Source organism: Uranotaenia lowii, unplaced genomic scaffold, assembly GCF_029784155.1.
Source record: "Uranotaenia lowii strain MFRU-FL unplaced genomic scaffold, ASM2978415v1 HiC_scaffold_622, whole genome shotgun sequence".
In the NCBI taxonomy this organism is placed as follows: domain Eukaryota; kingdom Metazoa; phylum Arthropoda; class Insecta; order Diptera; family Culicidae; genus Uranotaenia; species Uranotaenia lowii.
This window is the reverse complement of record NW_026598559.1, coordinates 1-25,000: the sequence shown is the minus strand read 5'-3', so window position 1 is coordinate 25,000 and position 25,000 is coordinate 1. Positions and strand designations below refer to the sequence as shown.

General features: G+C 40.3%; 3 protein-coding genes across 3 annotated transcripts; 1 reads left to right on the top strand and 2 right to left on the bottom strand.

The window, feature by feature from the left end:
• The first annotated feature begins 504 nt into the window (after positions 1–504).
• Positions 505–5,082, top strand: LOC129760479 (ARF GTPase-activating protein Git). The gene is made up of 6 exons (XM_055758123.1): positions 505–785; positions 1,277–1,959; positions 2,029–2,271; positions 2,339–2,593; positions 3,483–3,664; positions 3,814–5,082. Exons 1-6 carry the CDS (start codon positions 728–730, stop codon positions 4,481–4,483), a joined length of 2,091 nt encoding a protein of 696 aa, XP_055614098.1. The 5' UTR covers positions 505–727; the 3' UTR covers positions 4,484–5,082.
• Positions 5,083–12,700: 7,618 nt separating this feature from the next.
• On the bottom strand, positions 12,701–15,863 carry LOC129760478 (dynein axonemal light chain 4). Its single transcript, XM_055758122.1, has 4 exons — positions 15,748–15,863; positions 15,586–15,690; positions 15,336–15,419; positions 12,701–14,981 (listed from the first exon to the last, which is right to left on the bottom strand). The coding sequence occupies exons 2-4, from the start codon at positions 15,652–15,654 to the stop codon at positions 14,817–14,819; spliced, it is 318 nt and encodes a 105-aa protein (XP_055614097.1). The 5' UTR covers positions 15,655–15,690; positions 15,748–15,863; the 3' UTR covers positions 12,701–14,816.
• A 326-nt stretch (positions 15,864–16,189) lies between these two features.
• Positions 16,190–24,545, bottom strand: LOC129760477 (pre-mRNA-processing-splicing factor 8). The gene is made up of 6 exons (XM_055758121.1): positions 23,511–24,545; positions 23,320–23,445; positions 21,055–22,741; positions 20,799–20,991; positions 19,821–20,545; positions 16,190–19,756 (listed from the first exon to the last, which is right to left on the bottom strand). Exons 1-6 carry the CDS (start codon positions 24,518–24,520, stop codon positions 16,343–16,345), a joined length of 7,155 nt encoding a protein of 2,384 aa, XP_055614096.1. The 5' UTR covers positions 24,521–24,545; the 3' UTR covers positions 16,190–16,342.
• Positions 24,546–25,000: the final 455 nt, after the last annotated feature.

Genomic DNA, 25,000 nt, shown 5'->3' with positions numbered 1-25,000 from the left:
AACTGGCAGCGCAGATAGGACGAGAATGAGTTGGGTCAGTGGCTCCACTCGGTTAAATATCCCAAGAGTAAGCCTTATAAGCCTTGGTTTAATAGATTGGACCTGAGTCGAGATTTTATTCGTATATTTTCCCGTGTCATGTCCAATCATTATTCCTTGAACGCGGTACTCTATCGTATAAATTACCCTAGTGAGAGATATAGCTGATGAAGACCTTAGCAAACAATTGTAAACATACAAAACGAGTTAGGGTCCGGAAAGCCTCAAGGTATGAGCCGTTTCAAATAAAGAAATTACAAAAAATACAGTAGATCGATTTTTTGGTAGATGTCAAAACGCCTTCCAATGGTTTTGCACACGTTTGTTTGTAAGCATTCAGCATCGATAAAAAAAAATCACCGATAGAAAAAGTCAATTTACGAACACGTCGTAATAATCATACAAATCCGAAATGAGAAAATCGCTCAGTGTCGCAGTAAATCCATCTCCATCTGACTCATTTTTTTTCGTGCCGCAAAAGGGAATGCAAAAACCAAAATAAAAAATGGCGATCGCATCGGGGAGCAGCAGTGATTTGTTTTGATCTCGGTTCCGTCTCGGTCAAAGTCTGCGGGGCAGCAAAATAAATCCACTTTTCTAGTGTCACCGTACTCGAGAAGCTGCAAAAATTACGTCGAAGCATGAACTAGCCCTCGCCTGTCTGAGCCGCAGCAACAGCAAGCCGAAAATGTCCCGCGCTAAGTCTCGAATCCAGGCGGAAATCTGCGGCGATTGTGGTAGCTCAGGTAAGTCATCCCGAGATGAACGGGAAAGGAGTTATTTTTTTTTTCTTTGTCGGGGACACTGATTAGCAGGGTTCTCAAGCGAGAGTTATGACCTAGCAAGAGGGTGGAGAATTTTTCATTCATGCATATTCGTCCGTCAGTCAACGCCTACTACTATACTGGGGGACGACGCTATTTATGGACTTGTTGCTTCTCCATCTGTGCGGGTGTTGTTAATAGAATTACGGGAAGATGGGAGTGGAAAAGAACGAATGGTTTCTGATACGATCTTACAGATGGCAAAGCAATCAAAGAAACTTCTTTTACGGGATTTAAATCCCAGAGAATTATACATCCAGGCCGAGTAAGGCCGTTTTATATAATCGTTCACTTCATATCTTTCTTTTTTATTGGGGGAAGGGAGGGGGGATAGGTATCCTTCCTGTCCGACCATAAGAAACTTGCAAAGTAAAAATTAAACATTTTCAAACTCAATACTTATCACCCTGTAGACCCCTCGTGGGCCTCAATCAACCGAGGAATCCTTTTGTGTGCCGACTGCTGCTCGGTGCATCGCAGCTTGGGTCGACACATTTCCCAGGTGAAATCACTCCGCCAGGGTACTTGGATTCCTTCTCTGTTGGCTTTCGTCAATCAGTTAAATTCTCACGGGGCCAACAGTGTTTGGGAACATCTGCTACTGGATTCGGTTGCTCCAAAAAACCTCAAACGAAAACCAACCCCGAAGGATCCACTGCACCCGACCAAGGCCGATTTCATTCGAGCCAAACATGTGAATCTTTCCTACGTGCTGAAACCCAACCTTGACGAATCCGGTGGCAATGCATTGAGTTTGGAACTGGAACTGAGCAAACAGTTACATGCTAGCGTTCGAGCGGCAAATCTTGAAACAAGCTTACGACTGCTGGTCCAGGGTGCAGATCCTAACTTTTTTCACGAAGATAAGGGTACAACTCCGTTGCACGTAGCCGTCAGATCCGGTCAACTGCCGCAGATCGAACTGCTCATGGTATACGGAGCCGATGTCAATGCGGTAGATTCACAAGGCAACACTCCGTTAGATGTGGCCAAGGCATGCAAACACTCAGCAATCATAGAGCGCCTGATAGAAGCTATGTATGAAGTAACCGATCGATTGAGCTTTTTCTTGACTAATAAGAAACCGGATCACGCAGTAAGTTTCCAAGGTTTTCACAAAATATTTGAAGTTTGAAAAATGCTTTTCAATTTTAATTTATTTTAGTCCGGTCAACACCTTTTGATTCCGGATCAGTCGAAAAAGGAAATCAGCGAGCAGTTAAAAATTGCCCGTGGTAAACTGCAGCTTGTTCCGAATCGCATGTTTGAGGAATTGGTCATGGATTTGTACGACGAGGTCGATCGCCGAGAGACCGAGGCAATTTGGGTGACCAGCTCGTTGAATCCGGAAAACGGTGCCGTTCCTTTCCTCCCGACTAATCCTCATTTGAGTGCTACAAGAAATCAGGTTTGATAGAGAGATATATTTTCAAACATCAACAAGTCATTTTACCTTTTTCTCTTGTTCCCAACAGGGTCGTCAGAAGTTGGCTCGCTTCAGTCAGCAGGAGTTTGCTGGTCTCATCAGTGACGTATTGATCGACGCCCGTCGCCGACAGAATATGGCCAATTTGCGTCCCATCGATGGTCCTTTGCCGGTAAATCTAGCGCATTTGAGAAACACCGCATCAATCAACGCGAGGGACTCTAATCTGTCCGATGATGAACCATTGTACGATGCCGTAGCCTCCGATGATGATTACGCCGCTCTGGCACCAGCAGCGCAACAGGTAAAATTTCTGATGCGCCAGAAGGCCGTTTTCAACCATAACAATAGCTTCGGGTGAAGGGTGTGTTCCTGTTTGTGTTACTAATCTGTTTGCGGGGGAGTTCTTGAAACAAGAGCATGGGGGTGATTGGGAGAAAGTATTACATTTGTGATATTTATTTCGTAAGACATGTTGTTCACATCGAAATTTTGTAGCCATAGTATACTCACACGTGTATTAACATCATAAATCATTCCAAATGTGCAATGTTTCCAGTTTCATCATAGAATGTAAAAAAAGTCAACACATATATGCCAAAGATTATGTTCAAAGCGAAAATATGAAATGAGCAATTTGAATTTGACAAGCATGCTGCATTGAATTCCCGAAAAACGTAATACCAGCTCATTTAACATCTTTTTGTTCAAGATAGGTACATGCTAAGCCGTCCATCTTAGAGTTTCAATGTTTTAGTTCTAGTAGTTAAACATTTTAGATGAAATATACACAACTTTCTCTACAAAAGCGGAAACTGCCTATGATGGCTCTCGTGATAGTTGGAATCAGCTTTAGCTCAAATATCTTTTACATCGGTACCGCTGTTCATGTTTTCTTTTTTTCTTATATTAACCCCTCTTCAGAAGATGTTTATCTGTTAACGAGTTCATAAGGTGATGGATATGTATCAATAATGAAACTAATACCACTAGCAACTGTGGCTAACCCCTCTCTGTGCAACAATTAAACCAAAGAATATAGATGTTACTAACCAATGCAACCGATAGAATGTGTGTTATTTCTTAAATCCCTCTGTCTCTACTATTTAAAAATTACCATGATACTCAATGTTTGCCCCAAAAAGGGTGACAATTTTAAATGATTTTTTAATCAACTTATCGATCCGTCGAAGGCCATTGTCAATAAATCACCTCACGGGGCTGCCGTACCCAGCGTTGAGGTAGAATCGCTTCGTCAAAAGCTGCACGACCAGGAATCAACCATCCACGAGCTACGCGTGCTAATTCAGAAGCTAACGAGCGAAAACTGTCAACTCAAGTCCCGGATCGATTCAAAGGAGTACGACGTGCAACTGTGAGTACCTTTCAATTTGCTTACTGGTTGTTGGATCTTCCTAACATTAAATTCAAATTCTGTATCACAGAGTGAAGCTAAGATTAAATTTATGTAATAGCTCCAATATACTAAAAAACTCTAAACTGATAAACATACGCCACTTCCAGTCGTATCGATAGTCATCTGAATGGGTCCTCAAACGAGAGTGCCGAGGACGTTGAACCGGTTTCCGATGGGCGCCAGTACGGAAAACGCCCGGTAAGCATGTACGAGACCCGACAAATGCCTCGTGAAGAAAATAGACCACCGGTAACGCAAAGCCTGTACTCGATGGCACCTGTCGCCAATAACGGAACCGGAAACAATGGCGAAAAGATTTTCAACAGCCAAAACACTAGTGCTGGATCGGATCTTAATAATTCCGGTGCAGGCTCTGACGACCCGTTGCCATTATTTGAAGAAATTAAAAAACGAACCGATTTGGTCGCTCGTAGAATCAAAGAGCTATTCGCGGCCATGCAGGACCTCTCCAAGACAGATTCATTTGTGCCATGTGCCGAAAGAATAAGGGTGGCCGTCGCAGAACTTGTGGTCATTTTCCCTATCCCGATGCGGGACGAGACGACTCGCAATGCCCTGAAGCAGCTCAACTACAACTCCAATCAGATTCAAACGGAGTGCGCTAGATTGCAGCGCGCCTTCATCGAGGAAGGCCAACAGCCACAGCAATCGGTCTTGTCGGACAGCATTAAGCTAAACATGGAAAAAGTTCGGGGTTGTGCATACGATTTGGCCATGTCGACAAAAATTTTAATCACTCACTTCCAGCAGGCTTAGGCAGTTGGGAAGGTGCAGAATTAATAATGATTTTACAAGTTTGGTTTTACAGTACAGTAATTATGTTTTATACATCTATTAAAACAAGTATTTTATCCAACCTAATCATACCTAAACCGAGTCCCTCTCCCGTTGTTCACAATATTAAACAATCAAAAAGATTGCCGTATGTGCCAAAATATGCCTTTATGCCACAGTTATAATAGAGTATTTTACATATTAACATACCTTTTCAAAGTACTATTTAAACGTCATCCATTCATTATATTATTAAATGACATATACTTTTATTGGATTGACTAATTTATTATTTTACATTAAAATAGATGGATAAACTTTTATACTAAACCGTAACTTACACAGAATACAATTCCGAAAAAAATTAAAGGGTACTGACCAGGTACAATTTTGAACATAATGATCCCTTAAATTTGTGAATAAGAATATGAACCGATTTTATGCACTCATTGGTTATTGATCATAGTTTCAATCGAAGATCTTGTCAGTACCCCCCTTCGCAGATTATAATCAACTTAATCAATTTTCAACCAAACAGTAATCTACTGCCTTAATCTATCCGATCAGCGACAATAAACAGTAATCAGTAAAAGTTTTTAGTTTATTTCTTCGAAAAAAAATCCTTTACCTACTGAAGAAAAGACTCTTGAGTCACTGCGACTAAAGCCGATGGGTGCGCTCGCAATCTCGGTATACAATTTTCCATGTGTAAAAGTAAGAAACCAATAAATAGCCTTCATTTCAATTTCAATAAGATCTGATGTATTATGGAAATCTGTGTAAGAGTAAGGAGCCAGATTTATTCTTTTTAGAGAGCCCAAACAAAATTACGTCTCTCTTTTCTACTAATGGAATACTCAAATTTAATCCGATTTTTTTTCGCTTCCATCGCCTTAGTACGAAGAGTCTGATACCTGAATCAATTCTACTCTTCGAACTTATTTATTGAAGGACTAAAGCGTACTTCACAAGATGAAAGGATTGAAAAGCCTCTCGCTAGCTGGTGATGAAGCATTGGATTGTTTGGAAGGTTACGCCCGCGCCTGTAACCCTCGTAGAATTTCTCGCGTTCAGAAAACTCGCGTCCGTAATAGTACCAACTTTCGTCCAACCATCAAGGTTAGATCAAGTGAAATAGAGTATACTCCGTCACAGCTACCCATGGAAAATTTTTTCGCTTCCACTTGCCTATATTTAAGAATAGCGAAGAGAGTTGTCGGTAGTTTCAAGCGAAACCCTAACCTCTCTCTCCAAGATGCCGTAAATAAGCTGGGTGTACCGAAGTTTGACTGCGTGGTAATGGACGACGAAACTTACGTCAAAGTCGCCTACAAGCAGCTTCCGGGACAGGAGTTTTATACGGCAAAAGGAAGGGGAAAGGTAGAAGATATTTTCAAGCACATGAAACTGTCAAAGTTCGCGAAGAAATATCTGGTTTGGCAAGCCATCTGTACCTGTGGCTTGAAAAGCAGCATTTTCATAGCTTCCGGGACTGTCAACCAAGAAATTTACGTGAAAGAGTGTTTGAATAAACGTCTCTGGCCATGGAGTGGTACGCCGCCAACAACGTGCAGGTGGTTCCCAAGGACAAGAACCATCCCAACACGCCAGAGCTCCGCCCAATTGAGAAATACTGGGTTATAGTCAAGCGGAACTTAAAGAAGACCAAAAAACTGCTAAGGACGAACAGCAGTTCAAGGCAAACTGGCTTTCTGCGGCGAAGAAGGTGGACAAGGTGGCTGTACAAAATCTGATAACCCCTGCCATCAGCGTAAGGCCCGGCAATTCGGATTTGGAAAAGCGGAAGCCTAACTGAATATTTTCCTGAATTTTCTGCTAGTTAAACTTGAAAAAGAAATTTAATTTGATTTTTTAAATAAACGATTTCACCGATTTACACGCGTTTTCCCTTGACCAAATTTTGACCGTATCACCCTTTAGGTAGAGAAGGTGACTATATACTTAGTCTATCTAAGGGTCCAGCAGAGGTGCAAAGCATCGCATCATTTTGCATGCAGCGTTCGACTTTTTCCCGACCAGATCAAACTAACTTTATCTTCGGAAGCGTCGGCTTGCGAACATAGCACGCCGACTTTTGATTGCAAATGAACGCATCGCAACGACGCTGTGGCACGATTGGTTCAAATGACTGCATCTCTTAAGTTCATTCCGATGCTTTGCGAACAGTTCGCCTACTGATTTTAAGGCGACGTCAACCGAAGGATCCGTTCGTTTGAATTAATGGGGGATAAGTTCAAACAACCTTATCGAGATAGGGTCGTTTGAACGTTCAATTGAATGTTCACTTTTGAACGTTCAATTGAATGTTCGTCTGATGCGTTCGGCAGCCTAAGGCAAGACGCCGAGCCGTGTTTGGATGGGATGGATTATTGATATGGTGCATTGCTTGCGTGTGATGTTCGGTCGTCGCTCGACGATAGAGGGTGTCGGGTGTCTTGTAGCGCGCGGACGACTTGGTAAAGAGAATGAGGCGCAGCTACAGTTTCATTTAACGGTGCAATTTTACTGAATAAAATGCCCGAATAGCAAAGACCATGGTAATAATATATCGTAACAATGATTTTGAATTTAACAGTAAACTTCATAGTGATTTCAAAATATTTATCAACCGGTTTAAATTTTGAAAATACCATGATTTTTAAAGTTACCGTGAAGTATATCATTAATTCAAAATATCTCAAAGTTGCAAATATTTCAAAAACACGAACATCGTACGGTATCACATTGAATAGGGATGAATCATCCTACAGGATGAAAATCCCAGGAAAAAAAAAAAAAAAAAGTATCACATTGAAATTCTTGTGATTTTTATTGTACCAGTGTTCTTCATGGTTGAATGATAATCCGAACCACGCGAAAATTGGTAATTTTTTGCTTTTTTACACATTTACATTTTTTCGTGTAATGAAAATTTTGGCGCTCTAAAAACGTCACTTTCTCTCGGAGGAAGTTAACTTAAATTTAAATTTTCGCGGTCGGAATCAGTGAATCCGGACCAAGTCGAAATCAAGCTGATCGGAATCTGAACAGAAAATGATGGCTTTAAATTCGGTGATCTTGGTAAATAATTTTATTATTTATTCATTTATATGTAGGCTAACTAAACCGAAATTTTTTTTATTCTAGAAGCTGACGGAAATTCAAAGTTCCCCATGGCCAACTTTAGATGTGGGCCGTATACAATGGCTGCGACGTGGACAAGATAGACGTCCGAGGCAAACCGATATCAAACGGATTTGTGGTCTGGTACTTCATGATGTGCAGGAATCCAGCCTTGTCCCAGGATCGGGCAGAAGATGCGGTACAAGAGCCGCCAATGTTACAGTTTAGAAGCTCCGTAGTGCAGATGGTTTTTTATAGCTTCTGGAAAGTGATGATTTTTTTTTAAACAAGACGAAAAATTTGAATAAAAATTGAAGCAAACAAATGAAACCTGTTTATTTCATTCAATAGTAAATATGAATTTAGAAGAAAAAATAACTGAAAACAATAATTTTTACCATGGAATTTCAGGGTCCTGGAATTATGATAAATTGTGAATTAAAATTGATGTTCAAGATTATTGAACGATTGAAATTCAAGGGAAAACAATGAACTCCACAGTTTCTTTGAAAAAAGTGGAAGCTGTAATAACCGTTAACTTTATCGTTTTGAGTTTCCAAATGTATGGGAAAAAGTCGATTTTTTCATTGTTAAGTTGCTTAACAACCCCCTTTTTTCATGGTAAATTTTGCTAAAACCATAAATTTCACTGTCCAAAACTATGAATTTGACAGTTTATTCAAGGTTTTATGTACCATGATTCGCATAGTTTCAACTATAAAATTCATGGTTGCGTGAAAATGAAATTCATGGTCTTTTCACAATGTTTTTCTATTCGGGTGCAAACCGCCCAACTACGGTTGGGCTTGTAAGGCTTGTAAGAGATTGTTTATTCTTTTTCATTCCATGTTAGGTTCAGAACTGAAGCAAACCGTCAAGACCCGCGAAATTTAATTCAAATTTTCAGATATCAGATTCAGATTTCAGATTTTAGATTTAGATTCCAGATTCAGATTTCAGATTCAGATTTCAGATTCAGATTTCAGATTCAGATTTCAGATTCAGATTTCAGATTCAGATTTCAGATTCAGATTTCAGATTCAGATTTCAGATTCAGATTTCAGATTCAGATTTCAGATTCAGATTTCAGATTCAGATTTCAGATTCAGATTTCAGATTCAGAATCTGAATCTGAATCTGAATCTGAAATTTGAATCTGAAATCTGAATCTGAAATCTGAATCTGAAATCTGAATCTGAAATCTGAATCTGAAATCTGAATCTGAAATCTGAATCTGAAATCTGAATCTGAAATCTGAATCTGAAATCTGAATCGGAAATCTGAATCTGAAATCTGAATCTGAAATCTGAATCTGAAATCTGAATCTGAAATCTGAATCTGAAATCTGAATCTGAAATCTGAATCTGAAATCTGAATCTGAAATCTGAATCTGAAATCTGAATCTGAAATCTGAATCTGAAATCTGAATCTGAAATCTGAATCTGAAATCTGAATCTGGAATCTAAATCTAAAATCTGAAATCTGAATCTGAAATCTGAATCTAAAATCTGAATCTGAAATCTGAATCTGAAATCTGAATCTGAAATCTGAATCTGAAATCTGAATCTGAAATCTGAATCTGAAATCTGAATCTGAAATCTGAATCTGAAATCTGAATCTGAAATCTGAATCTGAAATCTGAATCTGGAATCTAAATCTAAAATCTGAAATCTGAATCTGAAATCTGAATCTAAAATCTGAATCTGAAATCTGAATCTGAAATCTGAATCTGAAATCTGAATCTGAAATCTGAATCTGAAATCTGAATCTGAAATCTGAATCTGAAATCTGAATCTGAAATCTGAATCTGAAATCTGAATCTGAAATCTGAATCTGAAATCTGAATCTGAAATCTGAATCTGGAATCTAAATCTAAAATCTGAAATCTGAATCTGATATCTGAATCTAAAATCTGAATCTGAAATCTGAATCTGAAATCTGAATCTGAAATCTGAATCTGAAATCTGAATCTGAAATTTGAATCTGAAATCTGAATCTGAAATCTGAATCTGAAATCTGAATCTGGAATCTAAATCTAAAATCTGAAATCTGAATCTGAAATCTGAATCTAAAATCTGAATCTGAAATCTGAATCTGAAATCTGAATCTGAAATCTGAATCTGAAATCTGAATCTGAAATCTGAATCTGAAATCTGAATCTGAAATCTGAATCTGAAATCTGAATCTGAAATCTGAATCTGAAATCTGAATCTGGAATCTAAATCTAAAATCTGAAATCTGAATCTGAAATCTGAATCTAAAATCTGAATCTGAAATCTGAATCTGAAATCTGAATCTGAAATCTGAATCTGAAATCTGAATCTGAAATCTGAATCTGAAATCTGAATCTGGAATCTGAATCTGAAATCTGAATCTGAAATCTGAATCTGAAATCTGAATCTGAAATCTGAATCTGAAATCTGAATCTGAAATCTGAATCTGAAATCTGAATCTGAAATCTGAATCTGAAATCTGAATCTGGAATCTGAATCTAAAATCTGAAATCTGAATCTGAAATCTGAATCTAAAATCTGAATCTGAAATCTGAATCTGAAATCTGAATCTGAAATCTGAATCTGAAATCTGAATCTGAAATCTGAATCTGAAATCTGAATCTGGAATCTAAATCTAAAATCTGAAATCTGAATCTGATATCTGAATCTAAAATCTGAATCTGAAATCTGAATCTAAAATCTGAATCTGAAATCTGAATCTGAAATCTGAATCTGAAATTTGAATCTGAAATCTGAATCTGAAATCTGAATCTGAAATCTGAATCTGGAATCTAAATCTAAAATCTGAAATCTGAATCTGAAATCTGAATCTAAAATCTGAATCTGAAATCTGAATCTGAAATCTGAATCTGAAATCTGAATCTGAAATCTGAATCTGAAATCTGAATCTGAAATCTGAATCTGAAATCTGAATCTGAAATCTGAATCTGAAATCTGAATCTGAAATCTGAATCTGGAATCTAAATCTAAAATCTGAAATCTGAATCTGAAATCTGAATCTAAAATCTGAATCTGAAATCTGAATCTGAAATCTGAATCTGAAATCTGAATCTGAAATCTGAATCTGAAATCTGAATCTGAAATCTGAATCTGAAATCTGAATCTGAAATCTGAATCTGAAATCTGAATCTGAAATCTGAATCTAAAATCTGAATCTGAAATCTGAATCTGAAATCTGAATCTGAAATCTGAATCTGAAATCTGAATCTGAAATCTGAATCTGGAATCTGAATCTGAAATCTGAATCTGAAATCTGAATCTGAAATCTGAATCTGAAATCTGAATCTGAAATCTGAATCTGAAATCTGAATCTGAAATCTGAATCTGAAATCTGAATCTGAAATCTGAATCTGGAATCTAAATCTAAAATCTGAAATCTGAATCTGAAATCTGAATCTAAAATCTGAATCTGAAATCTGAATCTGAAATCTGAATCTGAAATCTGAATCTGAAATCTGAATCTGAAATCTGAATCTGAAATCTGAATCTGGAATCTAAATCTAAAATCTGAAATCTGAATCTGATATCTGAATCTAAAATCTGAATCTGAAATCTGAATCTAAAATCTGAATCTGAAATCTGAATCTGAAATCTGAATCTGAAATTTGAATCTGAAATCTGAATCTGAAATCTGAATCTGAAATCTGAATCTGGAATCTAAATCTAAAATCTGAAATCTGAATCTGAAATCTGAATCTAAAATCTGAATCTGAAATCTGAATCTGAAATCTGAATCTGAAATCTGAATCTGAAATCTGAATCTGAAATCTGAATCTGAAATCTGAATCTGAAATCTGAATCTGAAATCTGAATCTGAAATCTGAATCTGAAATCTGAATCTGAAATCTGAATCTGGAATCTAAATCTAAAATCTGAAATCTGAATCTGAAATCTGAATCTAAAATCTGAATCTGAAATCTGAATCTGAAATCTGAATCTGAAATCTGAATCTGAAATCTGAATCTGAAATCTGAATCTGAAATCTGAATCTGAAATCTGAATCTGAAATCTGAATCTGAAATCTGAATCTGAAATCTGAATCTGGAATCTAAATCTAAAATCTGAAATCTGAATCTGAAATCTGAATCTAAAATCTGAATCTGAAATCTGAATCTGAAATCTGAATCTGAAATCTGAATCTGAAATCTGAATCTGAAATCTGAATCTGAAATCTGAATCTGAAATCTGAATCTGAAATCTGAATCTGAAATCTGAATCTGAAATCTGAATCTGAAATCTGAATCTGAAATCTGAATCTGAAATCTGAATCTGAAATCTGAATCTGAAATCTGAATCTGGAATCTAAATCTAAAATCTGAAATCTGAATCTGATATCTGAAAATTTGAATTAAATTTCGCGGGTCTTGACGGTTTGCTTCAGTTCTGAACCTAACATGGAATGAAAAAGAATAAAAAATCTCTTACAAGCCTTACAAGCCCAACCGTAGTTGGGCGGTTTGCATTTTATTCAGTAAAATTGCACCGTTAAATGAAACTGTAGCTGCGCCTCATTCTCTTTACCAAGTCGTCCGCGCGCTACAAGACACCCGACACCCTCTATCGTCGAGCGACGACCGAACATCACACGCAAGCAATGCACCATATCAATAATCCATCCCATCCAAACACGGCTCGGCGTCTTGCCTTAGGCTGCCGAACGCATCAGACGAACATTCAATTGAACGTTCAAAAGTGAACATTCAATTGAACGTTCAAACGACCCTATCTCGATAAGGTTGTTTGAACTTATCCCCGATGAATTCAAACGAACGGATCCTTCGGTTGACGTCGCCTTAAAATCAGTAGGCGAACTGTTCGCAAAGCATCGGAATGAACTTAAGAGATGCAGTCATTTGAACCAATCGTGCCACAGCGTCGTTGCGATGCGTTCATTTTTTCCAACCACAAGTTAGGCGTCGTAGCTGATCTTAACCTTTTCAAGAAATAATCAGCTTGCGACTTTTTCTCGACGACGTTTGCGCTGAACGTTCATTTGCACCTCTGGGGTCCAGCACCAATTGCCCGACGCATAGATCCGAAATAAAAGATCTGCTAGCGCCGGAGCCAGCGTCTTTACGACTGCCAATCGATATAGATATCCACTAATTTTCTCGATTTGATGACTTTGAGCATTTTAGCAGGAATGCAACCGAGCTTTGGTGGATTTCATGTCTTTGATTGCCGCTTCTATTTCAGTCAGCGATGTTGTTCGTAATGCTCAGTCCAACGTTTGAGCTGATCAGTTCGATCCGTCAATAGTTGACCTGCTCGGTCTAGTATCAGTCCTTTCGCCACAAAGGTGGCGCGAAATGTCATAAATTTATCGGATATCTACATTGGCGACAGATCTTTCTGAAGGAGCAAGAGGTTGCTAGTTGCACCTAAAGAGTATCACACTAACGTTTCTTCCTTTTTTTCCCCATTGACTACTAGGACGTGGTCGGCGCCGTTATTAATCTTTTAAAAAAGGGAAAGCATTAGTTTTGTACACTGAGAATGAACCACTAATCCCAAGTGAAACGAAGTTCCACTAGAGTTGATATTTAAAAAAATGTTTATGATGCATAGCTAAGCTAAGCTATCTACATTGGCGGCGGTTCTTTCTCCCTCTTCGGCAAGAGAGTTTGTCCAGGCTCTCTTTTCTCGTCTACAAGCTCGTTTAACTGCCTTTTCCAGCTCCGTATATCGTAAGTGGGCGGCTGCTTTGGTTGACCCGGTACAGGCCTGCTCAATTCCGACTTTCGCCTTTCTCCAATCCTCGACCATTCTCTAGGTTTCATCCGATATCCATTACAAACACTTTACCGAGAGTACCATGGGTTGTCGTGATAAAGGTAGTTTTGATTCTACATCACTGTTACGTCTGTCGACAGTTCCGAGGCTCGGGATTCAAGCTGTTCAACGCCCTTTGAACCTCCGGATTCTTCAACCGGCGGACGTCGTATCGATATCCGACCACACAGAATCCGTGATCCGACCTTCTTTTCGCGCCGTTGAACACGCGCAATTCGCAGTCGTATCTCACCAAGGACGTAGTTATGGTCAGATGCAATGTTTACGCTCCATTTGTGGCTAATGGCCAATGGCTAATGATGTGGCCCCTCTCGGCTTGTAGCACCTGCTTCTCCAGTTTACTGCTTAGTCATTGAAGTTGGTTTGGGTTATTTCAGGGTCCTTTTCCCTCGTATTAATTGGTAAACGCACAAGAATAGAGCTCATAAGGGAGTAATGTCGTTTTCTGAGTCCTTTCCGCGGCTATCACTCAAAGACTCAGGTATTATTATTATGAACGGGGGGATCCAATTCCCTCTTCCAGCCCCATGCTTCCGGTTAAACTGAGCAGCAAGGCCACTTGCGTTTGGTTGAAAAGTTGATGCGAGGAAGCAATAGGTCTGACGACGCTTGGCGGGGGTCGTCCAAATACGAGCTAGGTATTTGCAAAAAGGCGCATTAAGACAAATTTTAGTCTGATAGCGAAGCAAACATGTGCCATATACCCTGTGCTTAGTTTCTTGCGAGGCTTTTTTTAAATATCGATTACCTATACCTATGTACCTATAGAACATATTGCCTAAAAATAGTATTTATTGTGTGAAGTGCGCGTTTGAGAGGTTGCCATTTAAAAACTTCTAAATTTGTATGAGTTAGGTATAAGATTTCATGCAGGGTTGAGTAGAATATTCATAATACTTACATTGGTGGATTAAGCGTTAAATAGACTTCATTGAAATACAATGGCAAACACACATTTTCAAGTGTTATTCACAATTGCCTCTAGAAAACGACGCTGTTTGTTCCAGATTTGAGTAGAACAGCATTGCAGATCGTGAGAAATATTTTTGAATACTTATTTACATTATGCACAGCTGCCGTAAAATGCGAACGACACGTAGAAATTTGAATATGTTACACTATGTACAAACGAAAATGAATGTCCCAAGTCAACTTTCTTATGATACATTTTAAATTGTTAACTCTAGAGATTCACTTCGGTACAAAAATCGACAAAAGAGTGTCACACTTGCAAAAGATAAAATTAACACACACTCATATTTACATATTAAAATAATTACTTGAATTATATTATTCAAATTTGAAGCTTGACAATCTTTTCGCTATATAGAGATCAATCATCTTTGGTAACTTTCCCGTAATCCTCACAAGGATGTATGTTTTTTTTAAGAGCACTTCCACAAAACGATAGCCAAATTACCGCCGAAGAAAAGGTACAGTATGTTTTTGGTTTCGTAGGACACCTCGTAGCCGAACCCTTCGCCGACGACCACGTGCCAGAAGGTTCCAAACTTCTTGTCCATCAGTTCCTTGATCGCCTTCGCTGCATGCTATTGGAGTGTGATGTGCGGGTTCGTGGAAACGTTTAGATGGGTCTTAGTACGATTAGAAATACGTCACTGACAAAGTTCTTAGGTGTTTTACCGTAATCTGAGGATTTTTTTTAAATTTCCGCGAAACTGAAATGTGACACGAAATTTGTCTAGATTAAATTTCTAAGTGAAATCGATTTTGTGAATCTGAATGTTGAAAAAAATGTCAACATAACCATGACCTAATATAATCTGGCGATTCATCCTCAGTTTACGGTATTTATTTCGAAATTTGATCGATAATAAACAACACGACAAGGTTGCAGAAGGACGCCAAGGTAAAATACGGCTGTTGAAGGATTAATTTGTTACCTCGTAATTTTGTGCGAATTTCTCACAAGCTGTAATGCTCAATTCTATCGCCTCGGCCCGGACATCGTCGTTCATATCGGAATACTGGAGTCCAGCGCATAAAAAGCAAAACCAAAAATAGATAAGCCGAATTGTTGAACGGAAAAATGTTTTTAAAAAAAAGCATGTGAAAATTTAGAGTTGAATTTAAACATTGAAAAGTACGTGAAATGTGTAAAACAATAATTAATCTACTAAATTAATATCATACCTTGACTAACGGATAGACATGGACAATTTTCTTATCTGCTTCCCCTTCGGCTTTCGGTTGATCATCCATCTCGTGCGAAGCTTACCGTTGTTTTTTCGGGTTGTTCTGAAATTCCACACCGTTATCCACGTAGTTTCTCGAATATTGAATGCGTAAATTTACCTTTTTTTCAACAAAATATCAAACTTTTGATCCAAATGAAAAACACATCCAACGTTCAGGAAAGACTTCTATGAATTATTATTGCACCCTCTCCAAAAAAGGACCGCAACTGTTTATCGAGATTGCTATGGTGATTCATCATCGTGCGAAGTCACCCTCTTTTTTGGCTATCGCAAAATATGAATTAGGTACTTTTACTCCCGCCACTAGACAGCGATGATTGTACTCATGCGCACCAGAACGCTGTTGCACATCCGGTGTGGTTTCGAATTCCTACGTATACATTCCGAAACTTGTCTTTTTCTTGTAAAGACAAACTATTTCGGAGGGGTGAACATTGGTACAAATCTTGTGAAAAGGGATTCTTCAACCGTCCGTGATTGATTCATTTAAAAAAAAATAGCCATTTGTTTCGGACTCAATAATAAGAAGACCTTCAATGTATTATTGAAAGTGTTTATTCAGTTAAAGGTTTCCTTTTTAAGAATCAGACTTTATGTACATATTGTTTGCGTTAAAATCAACTTAAAGCGAGAAAGAAAAACTAATGCAATTAACAAAAGACAAAATCCCCACAGAGCAAAATCTACCGAAATTACGCAAACAAATCCTCCCGATCGGCACCGTTTCCTTCGGCACCCTCCTCTAAGCTAGAGAACAGCAAAAAGTGTGACGGTCGATGCACCTCGTGATAAAACTCCTTCGGGTTGGCCAGCTGCAGCTCGTACTTCATGTTCGGATCGTGCCGGACGCCCATGAAGTTATAATTCCAGCTGCCTTGCGACGGAACCATGAAAAAGCCCAGGAATTTGTTGGACAGCAACATCTGGACCCGCTCGTAGTGGGAGGGAAGATAACCCTTCGGGTTGTTGCCTTTGTCGGTGTTTTTGTGACCCCACTCGTACCCCGATGGTGTCAGTTTGTAGGCTGTCAGGGAACATGATCCGGGTGTAAATGAGCAGGTGATGATGATAGTTTTTTCACCATCCCAGTTGGGATTCTCGGACATGACCTTAGCGTGGGTAGTAATGTCCTGCGGAGATAGTTGCGGCAATTCGTTCGGTTGAGTGTGTATCCAACCGAGCGGTTCCATGTCCTTAAGATACTGATGGGATGGAAGTGTGTTGGGGAGATTGATTTGCTGATGGGTACCCCACTGCGGTGGCATAACGATGCATCGGATTTCTTTGACCTGGGGATTATCCGGTGGACTAACACCGTACAGATAACCGGCGATTTGCGCCCGAAGATCGGAAATGGTAACGAATTTCTTGAGAATGTTCTTCGGAAGGATGTAGGTATACCCTGTTTCTTTGATGTCGTCTGAACTCACGTAGATGTGATTGGTTCGAAGGTGAAGATTGGTAGCAGAAATTGCTCGTACTCGCCACTCGGTCTTGGAGTTGAAGGTTGTCGTTTCGTAGTTACTGGTCGTTGAAGTTATAATCTCATCACCGTGTTTGTTAGTTGTTCTGGTTGTGGTTGCAGTTAGTTGAGATTGTTCCTTAGTTTGTTTCTCAATTTCGGCAATCTGTTGTCGTTGGGCTGAAGGAGCCGAAATTTCCATACCAAGGATGATGTCACGAATTTCCGATTGCGTCAGGGAAGCTACATTTACGTTATTTTTCTTACCATAATCTGCCAAAATCAAATCTTTAAGTTGCACCTCTACCTTGATCCATTCTTCGTCACTCAGCGTGGGCCAGATGTGGTGAGCTTCAGTTATGGTGGTTTTGTCTGGTTTCAAAATGACTTTAGTTCTTTCGGTGTTCACATGCAAGGCTCGGAGGATCAAAATCAAACGAGAGAACGCCGTGTATGAAGAAATGGTCTTCAACCAGTCATCGTACAAGTTGAAAAGAACCATCTGAGGTTCGGTTGCCTTCAAAATCAAATCACCGAACTTTTCTACCTTCAAGCAAGCCTGGAAAGGAAGCTGCAACTCGGATCCCTTGATGACAATGTTAGGGAAATCAAGCAAATGTACTTCGAGGGGGTCCAACATACCCTTTCGGGTAACGATAATCTGCTTAGGCTGTTCCTCAACCGGGAGTGATCGAATCAAGGCAGCTACTTCTTCAGCAGTTTTCCACTTGGCGAGCTGACCGAGACGCTTCTGACCTGCCCACACAGAGGTGTGAATAATCTTCAAGAACAACTGACCCGTTCGAGGATTGAAGATAAAGATAGCGCCGTTGATCGGTTTAGTAGTCAAATTTCCTTCGAAAGTCTTGTGAATTGTCACTCGATACACATTTGTGTCGTCCACAAACCAGATAATCTGGTTCGAAAACAGTTCTCCGTAATTTTGGGATGAAAGATAGGGTTCTGTCGGTTCAGAACTGTAAAGCTGCAGAGCTTTACGGATACGTTCTCGGAGGACATACAAGGCTGGATTGGCTTTCATGATTTTGGCCATGGCTTGTTGGATCAGTGGCTTACAACCTGGGAACCAATTTCCATAGGCGCTGTGAAGATTGTAGGCCAAATCAATGGCTATCAGTACACCGGTCGGCGAAGGATAGATAGACATGTTATCCGTGGTGTAATCCAGGAACTTGGCTCGAGCGTACCGTTCTACGTCATGAGAATCGTAATCACCCCAACGTAACTGGATGTCTAACCAATACTTTTGTGTTGTCGTGTTATCCATTGTATCCTTAGTATCGGCCAGCAACGAAGGTCGCGAAACATTCCATTTATAAGCAGGGAATAGTAGAATATCGGCACAAGACGAGTTCATTTTGTACGATTTTCTAGGGTGAATCGTTTCTTTTTGCACCGTTTCGATTTCCAAAGCATCCAACTCCTGATCGAATACCTGACACAAATCCATCACAATAGATTCGTGAATCTTTTGCCACAAGTGTGCTCGGAAAATTTGAATAAGAGAAATTTTGAGTGTCGGAATTTTACCGTGCATGAAAATACCAGTCAAATCCAACTGTACCTGGAAACCCACGTACACGTTAGCACGATTAATTGTCGGTGACCACCACAGAGTAAAACGACGGTTTGGAATCTGATTCAAACCGGATCGCTGGGCATTGGTAAGCTTCTTATACTTCATAGATTCTTCGAAACCTGAAGCCTTTTCCCAGAACAAACCTTCCCAAGTGGGGAAATATGTTCCCTTGAACAAAGTGTGTTCCAGAATACCTTCAACTCCTCCCAATGCTTGAATCATATCGGTACGATAGTTGTTCAAGTTCCACAATTTACCATCGTGGCGTTGATGTGTCCACCAGAAGGGATTTTGTTTCAGTACCTGGTACTGTTTAAATTCCGTTCGAATTCTCCATCCCTTATCGTAGGCCAACGTATGACGATCCTTCTGGAACAGGGTGTTAATCCGAGGAATACCTCGATCCCAACTGTCTTCCAAATCCTCCAAAGTGAGACGTCTATTTTGGGCATTCGCTTCCTGTCGTTTCAAAGCATACTCTGCCCATACTCGCTGCGAATCAATGAACTCACTTTCCCATGGTTGAATATACCGATACAAATTCGGAATCAACTGATCTTCATCGTGAGACATACCGGACCGGAAATGTGTGATCCCCACATCGGTTTGCTTGGACCATCGCAGATCCGACTGCGGAATAAGCACGTGACCCATACTCAACATACCCAAACCGCCCAATTCTTTCGGTGTGTAGAACACCACCGGTGGAAATCTTGAAGGCATTTTTGAATTCAATCCAATCTTTATACGAGTCTGAATCTTATTTTCACACTTCACCAACAAATCCAACAGCTCCTGGGTGTTGACAACTGCTTCCCGGAAGTAGGTCATCAAACCGATGAGTGCCGTGTTCCATTTGTTGACAATCTTGGTAAAAGTGGTCGAACCGGATGCCATCAGAATTTGACGGACACGATTGTGGAAACGCGAGAGGGACTCATCGTCAACCCGCAGGAAACACTGTGCCGTGCGTTCCTTGGTAACCTCGTTTTGTAAATTCCAAACTCCATCTCTGTGGGTGAACTCCTCGTTTTGGGTGCGACACTGAAACAAATACCATTATGAATGAAAACGCACAGAAAAATTCGTTATCAAAGAAATAAATTACCTTCGGCAAAATTCGACATTCAAATCCGCACATGTTGAACAGCAGATTCGGGTTGTCTTTAGAGTAGACCGACACAAACGTGTTGTCCCACTGCACCGTTGTCACTGACCGTGGCAAACGATTTTTGATATCCCAAAACACAGCTCGCCCCAAGTTAACGTCATGCTTCATCAAACGCATTCGAGCGTCTCTAGGCCAGCATTTTTTGTTATTGTAACCAACAATGTTTTCGTTGTTCGGATCGGGGTGCTCGGTCAGATAACGTTGGATCAAATCTCTAGCTTCTTCTGCGGTAAAGCGGAAAAAGATGTGAATGCGGTCTACGTACCGACAGTACAATCGAATCGGATGACATGACTCGGTAGCCACATCCTGAAACGTTAAGAAATCATTGGGCATCTGAGGTGGACCAACCATTTCACTGGCTCGTTGCAGACCAAGAACAAGCAGATCCAATACCAGACCATAATATTGAACGATGAATGAGGCAAACTGCAACCCACGGATGATACCGTAACTGTTGGTATGGTTCATGTCCTTGTAGTTGATAACGACGTTATTTTTGGCCGTCATGTAATCCGCAATGTTGTGATCGACAATCAGCCGAAGCAGTCGATTGAGTAGCGTAAGATCTATCTTTTCGTACAGTTTCTCGTAGCGGGACTCGAGCAGAACGTTGCACTCCCCTTCCGAAACGTCCCACACTTCCTGCAGATTGTTAATACCTAGAAAAGTTTAAAAAAAATCTAAGTGACTTTGTAGTAAAAAGAAACTTAAAATTTAACTAAATCAAAACTGAAGATTCATAACTGCTGGCAGTGAAACTCCGCAAGCGTGAGGTTTGCAACAAGGGGATGTTATCGAACGCAAATCTCGTTGTCACAAAACACACACCCGCAAAGCTCTTGTTCTACACTTTCAAACTTGTCACTTTTCGCGCACTGTTGAATGATTAAAAACATGGTTAGAAATACCAACCTTGACACCACTTGTACACCAGCAGCGGTGGGGGTTCGGTATCGCTAGGTTTGATCCACGGAGGAAACAGACGACGTTTGTCCGCTTCGTACCACAGGTATTGGTCCAAATAAGCGTCAGTTATTTTTTCCAATGGTTCTACATCGTAAACCGGAATCAAGTGGCTGTACAAATCCATAAACTCGATGCCAGTCTGAAAAGGAAATAATCAAACTTATTCGAATGTTCTTGAAATATTGTGTGGAATTAATGGAACCTCTTTGAAAGCTCTCTGTGTCAGAAGATGACGTTTGATTCTGGAAAGTGCCTCGTGGGGGTTGTCGTAGGCCTGTTCAATCAGTCCCAATTCTTCACGTTGACTTTGATTGAGACGCGACTTGACGCTGTAAGCTTCTTTCAAGCGTTCTAGAGCCAAGATCAGTAGCTTGGTGTCATGTTTATACGACAGTGGAGGGAAGGGAATCGGAGCAAATCGACGAGACTCCAGCCAATGGACTGTGGTGGTGTAGATGGCGACAGCTTCCTCCGGTGAAATGTAAGGTCCATCCTTCAGATAATTGTGTTGCCGTTCTTGTTCAGCTTTCAAATACAGTCGAGTCAAACGACCAAGGTTCTTCTTGCAAACGGTTTTATCAACTGTTGCACCACGACGAATACGCTCACGATTGTAATGTGCCGTGTTGGTCCACCAATCTGCCTTCATTTTGACGTAACGCAGAATCATGTTTTCAATAGGGATAGGCAGCCCTGGAACTTTCCACGGAATGTTGGCTTTCCAACAGCGCCAAGCTTCGGAAAGATGTTGAAGAATTGTTCTGGCTTTATTCTGTTTGATACCTTCGGGCATCATATCGACAATATCGTGCATAACTGAAGCTCGCAATTCCAAATCGAAATGTGATTCGACACGTTGCTTGGTGACTGTTTTAGCTACTCCTTTGGAGTGACGACCTTCAAACTGACGGGACAGCAAATTTCCTAACCACCGCTCCAAAAGTGGAGTGATTCCACGCATAAAAAACAGCCACACGCGCCATCCTGGGGCCCAAAAGCCACATCCAGGACCTTTGCCCACCGGTCCAGTATTGAACCGATAGTAGATTAAATGCTTTAAATCTTTACACATTCGAATCTGTCTCATAAGCTTGTACTTGTACCGATACATACCGGTCAACTGACCAACATGGGCGAAAATGTACTGAAGCCCATCGGCCAGCTGGAATGCATCGACGTTATTCAGCCGATACTGCACATGCGAATCGACTATCAGCTTAGTCAATCGAAGAATTTCACGACAAAGATGGAAAGCATTACCGAAACGGGACTTTTTACGTTCCTTAGTGGTCAAAGTCTTCACTGGTTTCAAATTGAAGTTATAATCCAAATGTAGATAGTTCAAATTCTTACGATGAATCAACAAATTAAGCATGTTGTACCCCTGACGACAAACCTGTAGCCCTGCCTCAACCCAATCCAGCGTCGTTGTCTGGAAGAATTTGGTGGCCTTGAACGACCGGAAAAGATATCGTTTTTTCTGAGGCTTCGGTTTACGGTGCTTCAATGCGTTTAGCACGTAATACTTCAGAAGTTTTTGATAGCTCACTCGAACCTTAACCGGATGACCTGGAGGACAATGCTCCTTGTACCAGCATTTGACCAACGGAATGTCGATGGCCCTACGACACCGGCCGGATCGAAGATTGAAAGGCCTTGGAGCCCATAGCAGGGAAATTCCGTTGGCTGTATTATCAGTATAGAGTGGAGTGTCCTGCAAAAATGGTTGAACTTCTTCCGGCAAAGTAAACTCTTCGTCGTCATCCGGTAGTGGTTCCATCGACTTTACAGCATGTCTATGGGCAATCGGATTGATCAGGGGATCAAAGTAGAACGCCGGTAGATCAGGATCTTCCGTTTTGATGAACACCACATTTGGTGCATGATACCTTTGTGAAACGAAAAAACAATCGCAATCTTTTAAAAACGAGGTAGTAATGGGTTCATTAAGTTCTAATAAGCAATAGTAAGGAATGTCCGTAGCTTTCAACAATTGCACTCCACTGTTCTTAGGACGTACAATCAACAATCAAGCTACATTCGATTAAAAGAATAAAGGAAAATAATGACACAGTGAAGCCGTTGTCATTCGGTGATATTATGTTGTAATTTCATAAATGAAAAAAAGAAGGAAGTAGTAAATTGTGTCCTTAATCGAATTGGTTTTGCTCTACCATCGGGAATATAGAATGAACTATTTACTTCATTGGTAAGTTCCTTCTTTTTTAACGATGGATAGTTTAAAATATGTATTAGAATTGTTATTTATGACGAGAGCTTCGCCAGAGTAGAACCAGTCTACTTATGCCATTTTATTATAATGAAAAAGTCTGTATAACACCAGTGAATTGTTCAATCAATTTTGCGGCTGGATAAGTTTACAGCACAGACAAAATTCTCACATTTTACCACCGCAAAACTTTCTGAACAAGCTACAAGTAGTTTAATTGTTGTCTTATTAACTCACCATGAAAGATGCACAAAATGGGGCATATTGTTGTACAAATATGGAAAAGCGATTCTGTATTCGGTTCGGATTGGTTGACGTATAATGATCTTGTTGATGTCATTGAATTCGTTCCAATCTTCGTCCCTGAAAAGAGAAAAAAAAAAACAATTTAAAAAAAAGTGTACATAACTACGTAGCCAGGCTATTACCCGACGTTATGGTCCTTAATCAACGGTTCAAACTTTGGTCCTCCTGGAATGGCCATGTTCAAAGCCTTAGCAGTGAAGAAACTCTTGGGATCGAACAGATAGAAAAAGTTTCCATCGACCAAATCGGTCAGCAGCTGATTGCCCAAACGATACAACGTAGCCATCTGCGGCAGCGAAAGATTCCACTTTCGGTAAGTGGATCCATTTACGTACGGAGTGCCAATCAGTGGCCGATGTTCATAGAACCAATCGTGCACACTGGCATCTTCATCCTGATCCAGTTCGATTTGGATGGCTTCTAAAGGTTCGACATCAAGCACGTTATCGGCGTAATCGAGTGGAGGTTCTTCGTCGTCGAACGGTGGAAAACGCATTCTCTTGAAGTGTCTACGATCACGCTTCTCCCTTCGCATCATAATCCACATTGTGCCCCATTGACCGATGTAAACAGGTTCAATCACCCACGGTATTTCATTGACGAAAGTAATCGCTCCAGTAATGTGATACAACACCGGTACATCCCGAATCTGTTCCCAGGGCATGGGCATGTTTTCCAGCAACTTCAGCACTGCATGTGGCATGTACTTCAGGGCTCCCAAATATACTCGCTTATCGTGACGATACTTCCGGCTAGTCATATCACCGTGATCGCGAATAATTTTTCTAATGTGCTCCGGTGGCATATCCTCTTTCTGGGCATCGATGAATCCAAACTTTCGCTTTTCTGCGAACCGTTTCGTCTGCAGCTGCTGCCACTTTTGGGCCTTCTCAATCAACTTTTCCTCCGTTAGCACCAAATCCGGCTGCTTGGGTGGACCGGGTGGTGGAATGTGACCCATCGGGGGCGGTATTTGCATCTGGGTGGCAGCCAACTGCTGAGCGTGGTGCATCTGAGCGGCCGCTGCCTGATGATGCTGCTGCTGGGCCTGCGCCTGTTGGACGGCGTAGGCCTGCTGTTGGGCCATCATCTGAGCCCATTGCGGGTTCAGCATGTAAGGCGGTATAGACATATTGGAGTTTGCTGCAAAGATGACAGGTAATATAAAAATAGTCACACGAAACTTTAAATCGTTTGTATTAAATCAGATTGCAGAGACGAACTAGCCAAAGGCTGGAAGTCTCTAAAATAAAGACAAAAAAAAATATCGTTGAGGATAAGAGGGATGAATGACATCCTGGTGTTAAAATCCTTATGATCAAAAGATCGTTGAGGTGCTACAGCAAAATAAATTAAATTTACGAAGTTTTGAGAACTTGAATAATTCAGGCCTTGATGTATTTAGTCTAATTTTATATGATTAAATATTTAACTGTAAATCTTTGGAATTCTATTTATACTTATACGAAAACCTTTTAACATAAGCCTTTAATTCTGGTCGAAATGAAAATTTAACATGATACACCGGGTTTCAGGCTCATTATGGCTTTTCTGAACTATCAAATAATTTAAGGTAAAAGAAACCCAGTTCAGCCTCACATAGCTTTCATTC

Bases quoted from the DNA above. Each gene is read 5' to 3' on its own strand.
- LOC129760479 (XM_055758123.1), top strand. From the start codon at position 728: ATGTCCCGCGCTAAGTCTCGAATCCAGGCGGAAATCTGCGGCGATTGT. The intron at 1,960-2,028 runs GTAAGTTTCCAA...AATTTATTTTAG, and splicing joins ATAAGAAACCGGATCACGCA to TCCGGTCAACACCTTTTGAT. The intron at 3,665-3,813 runs GTGAGTACCTTT...CGCCACTTCCAG, and splicing joins AAGGAGTACGACGTGCAACT to TCGTATCGATAGTCATCTGA.
- LOC129760478 (XM_055758122.1), bottom strand. From the start codon at position 15,654: ATGGATGATCAACCGAAAGCCGAAGGGGAAGCAGATAAGAAAATTGTC. The intron at 15,420-15,585 runs GTATGATATTAA...GCTGGACTCCAG, and splicing joins ATGTCTATCCGTTAGTCAAG to TATTCCGATATGAACGACGA. The intron at 14,982-15,335 runs GTAACAAATTAA...ACACTCCAATAG, and splicing joins AATTCGCACAAAATTACGAG to CATGCAGCGAAGGCGATCAA.
- LOC129760477 (XM_055758121.1), bottom strand. From the start codon at position 24,520: ATGTCTATACCGCCTTACATGCTGAACCCGCAATGGGCTCAGATGATG. The intron at 23,446-23,510 runs GTAATAGCCTGG...TTCTCTTTTCAG, and splicing joins ATTAAGGACCATAACGTCGG to GGACGAAGATTGGAACGAAT. The intron at 20,992-21,054 runs GTTCCATTAATT...TTTCCTTTTCAG, and splicing joins CACAGAGAGCTTTCAAAGAG to ACTGGCATCGAGTTTATGGA.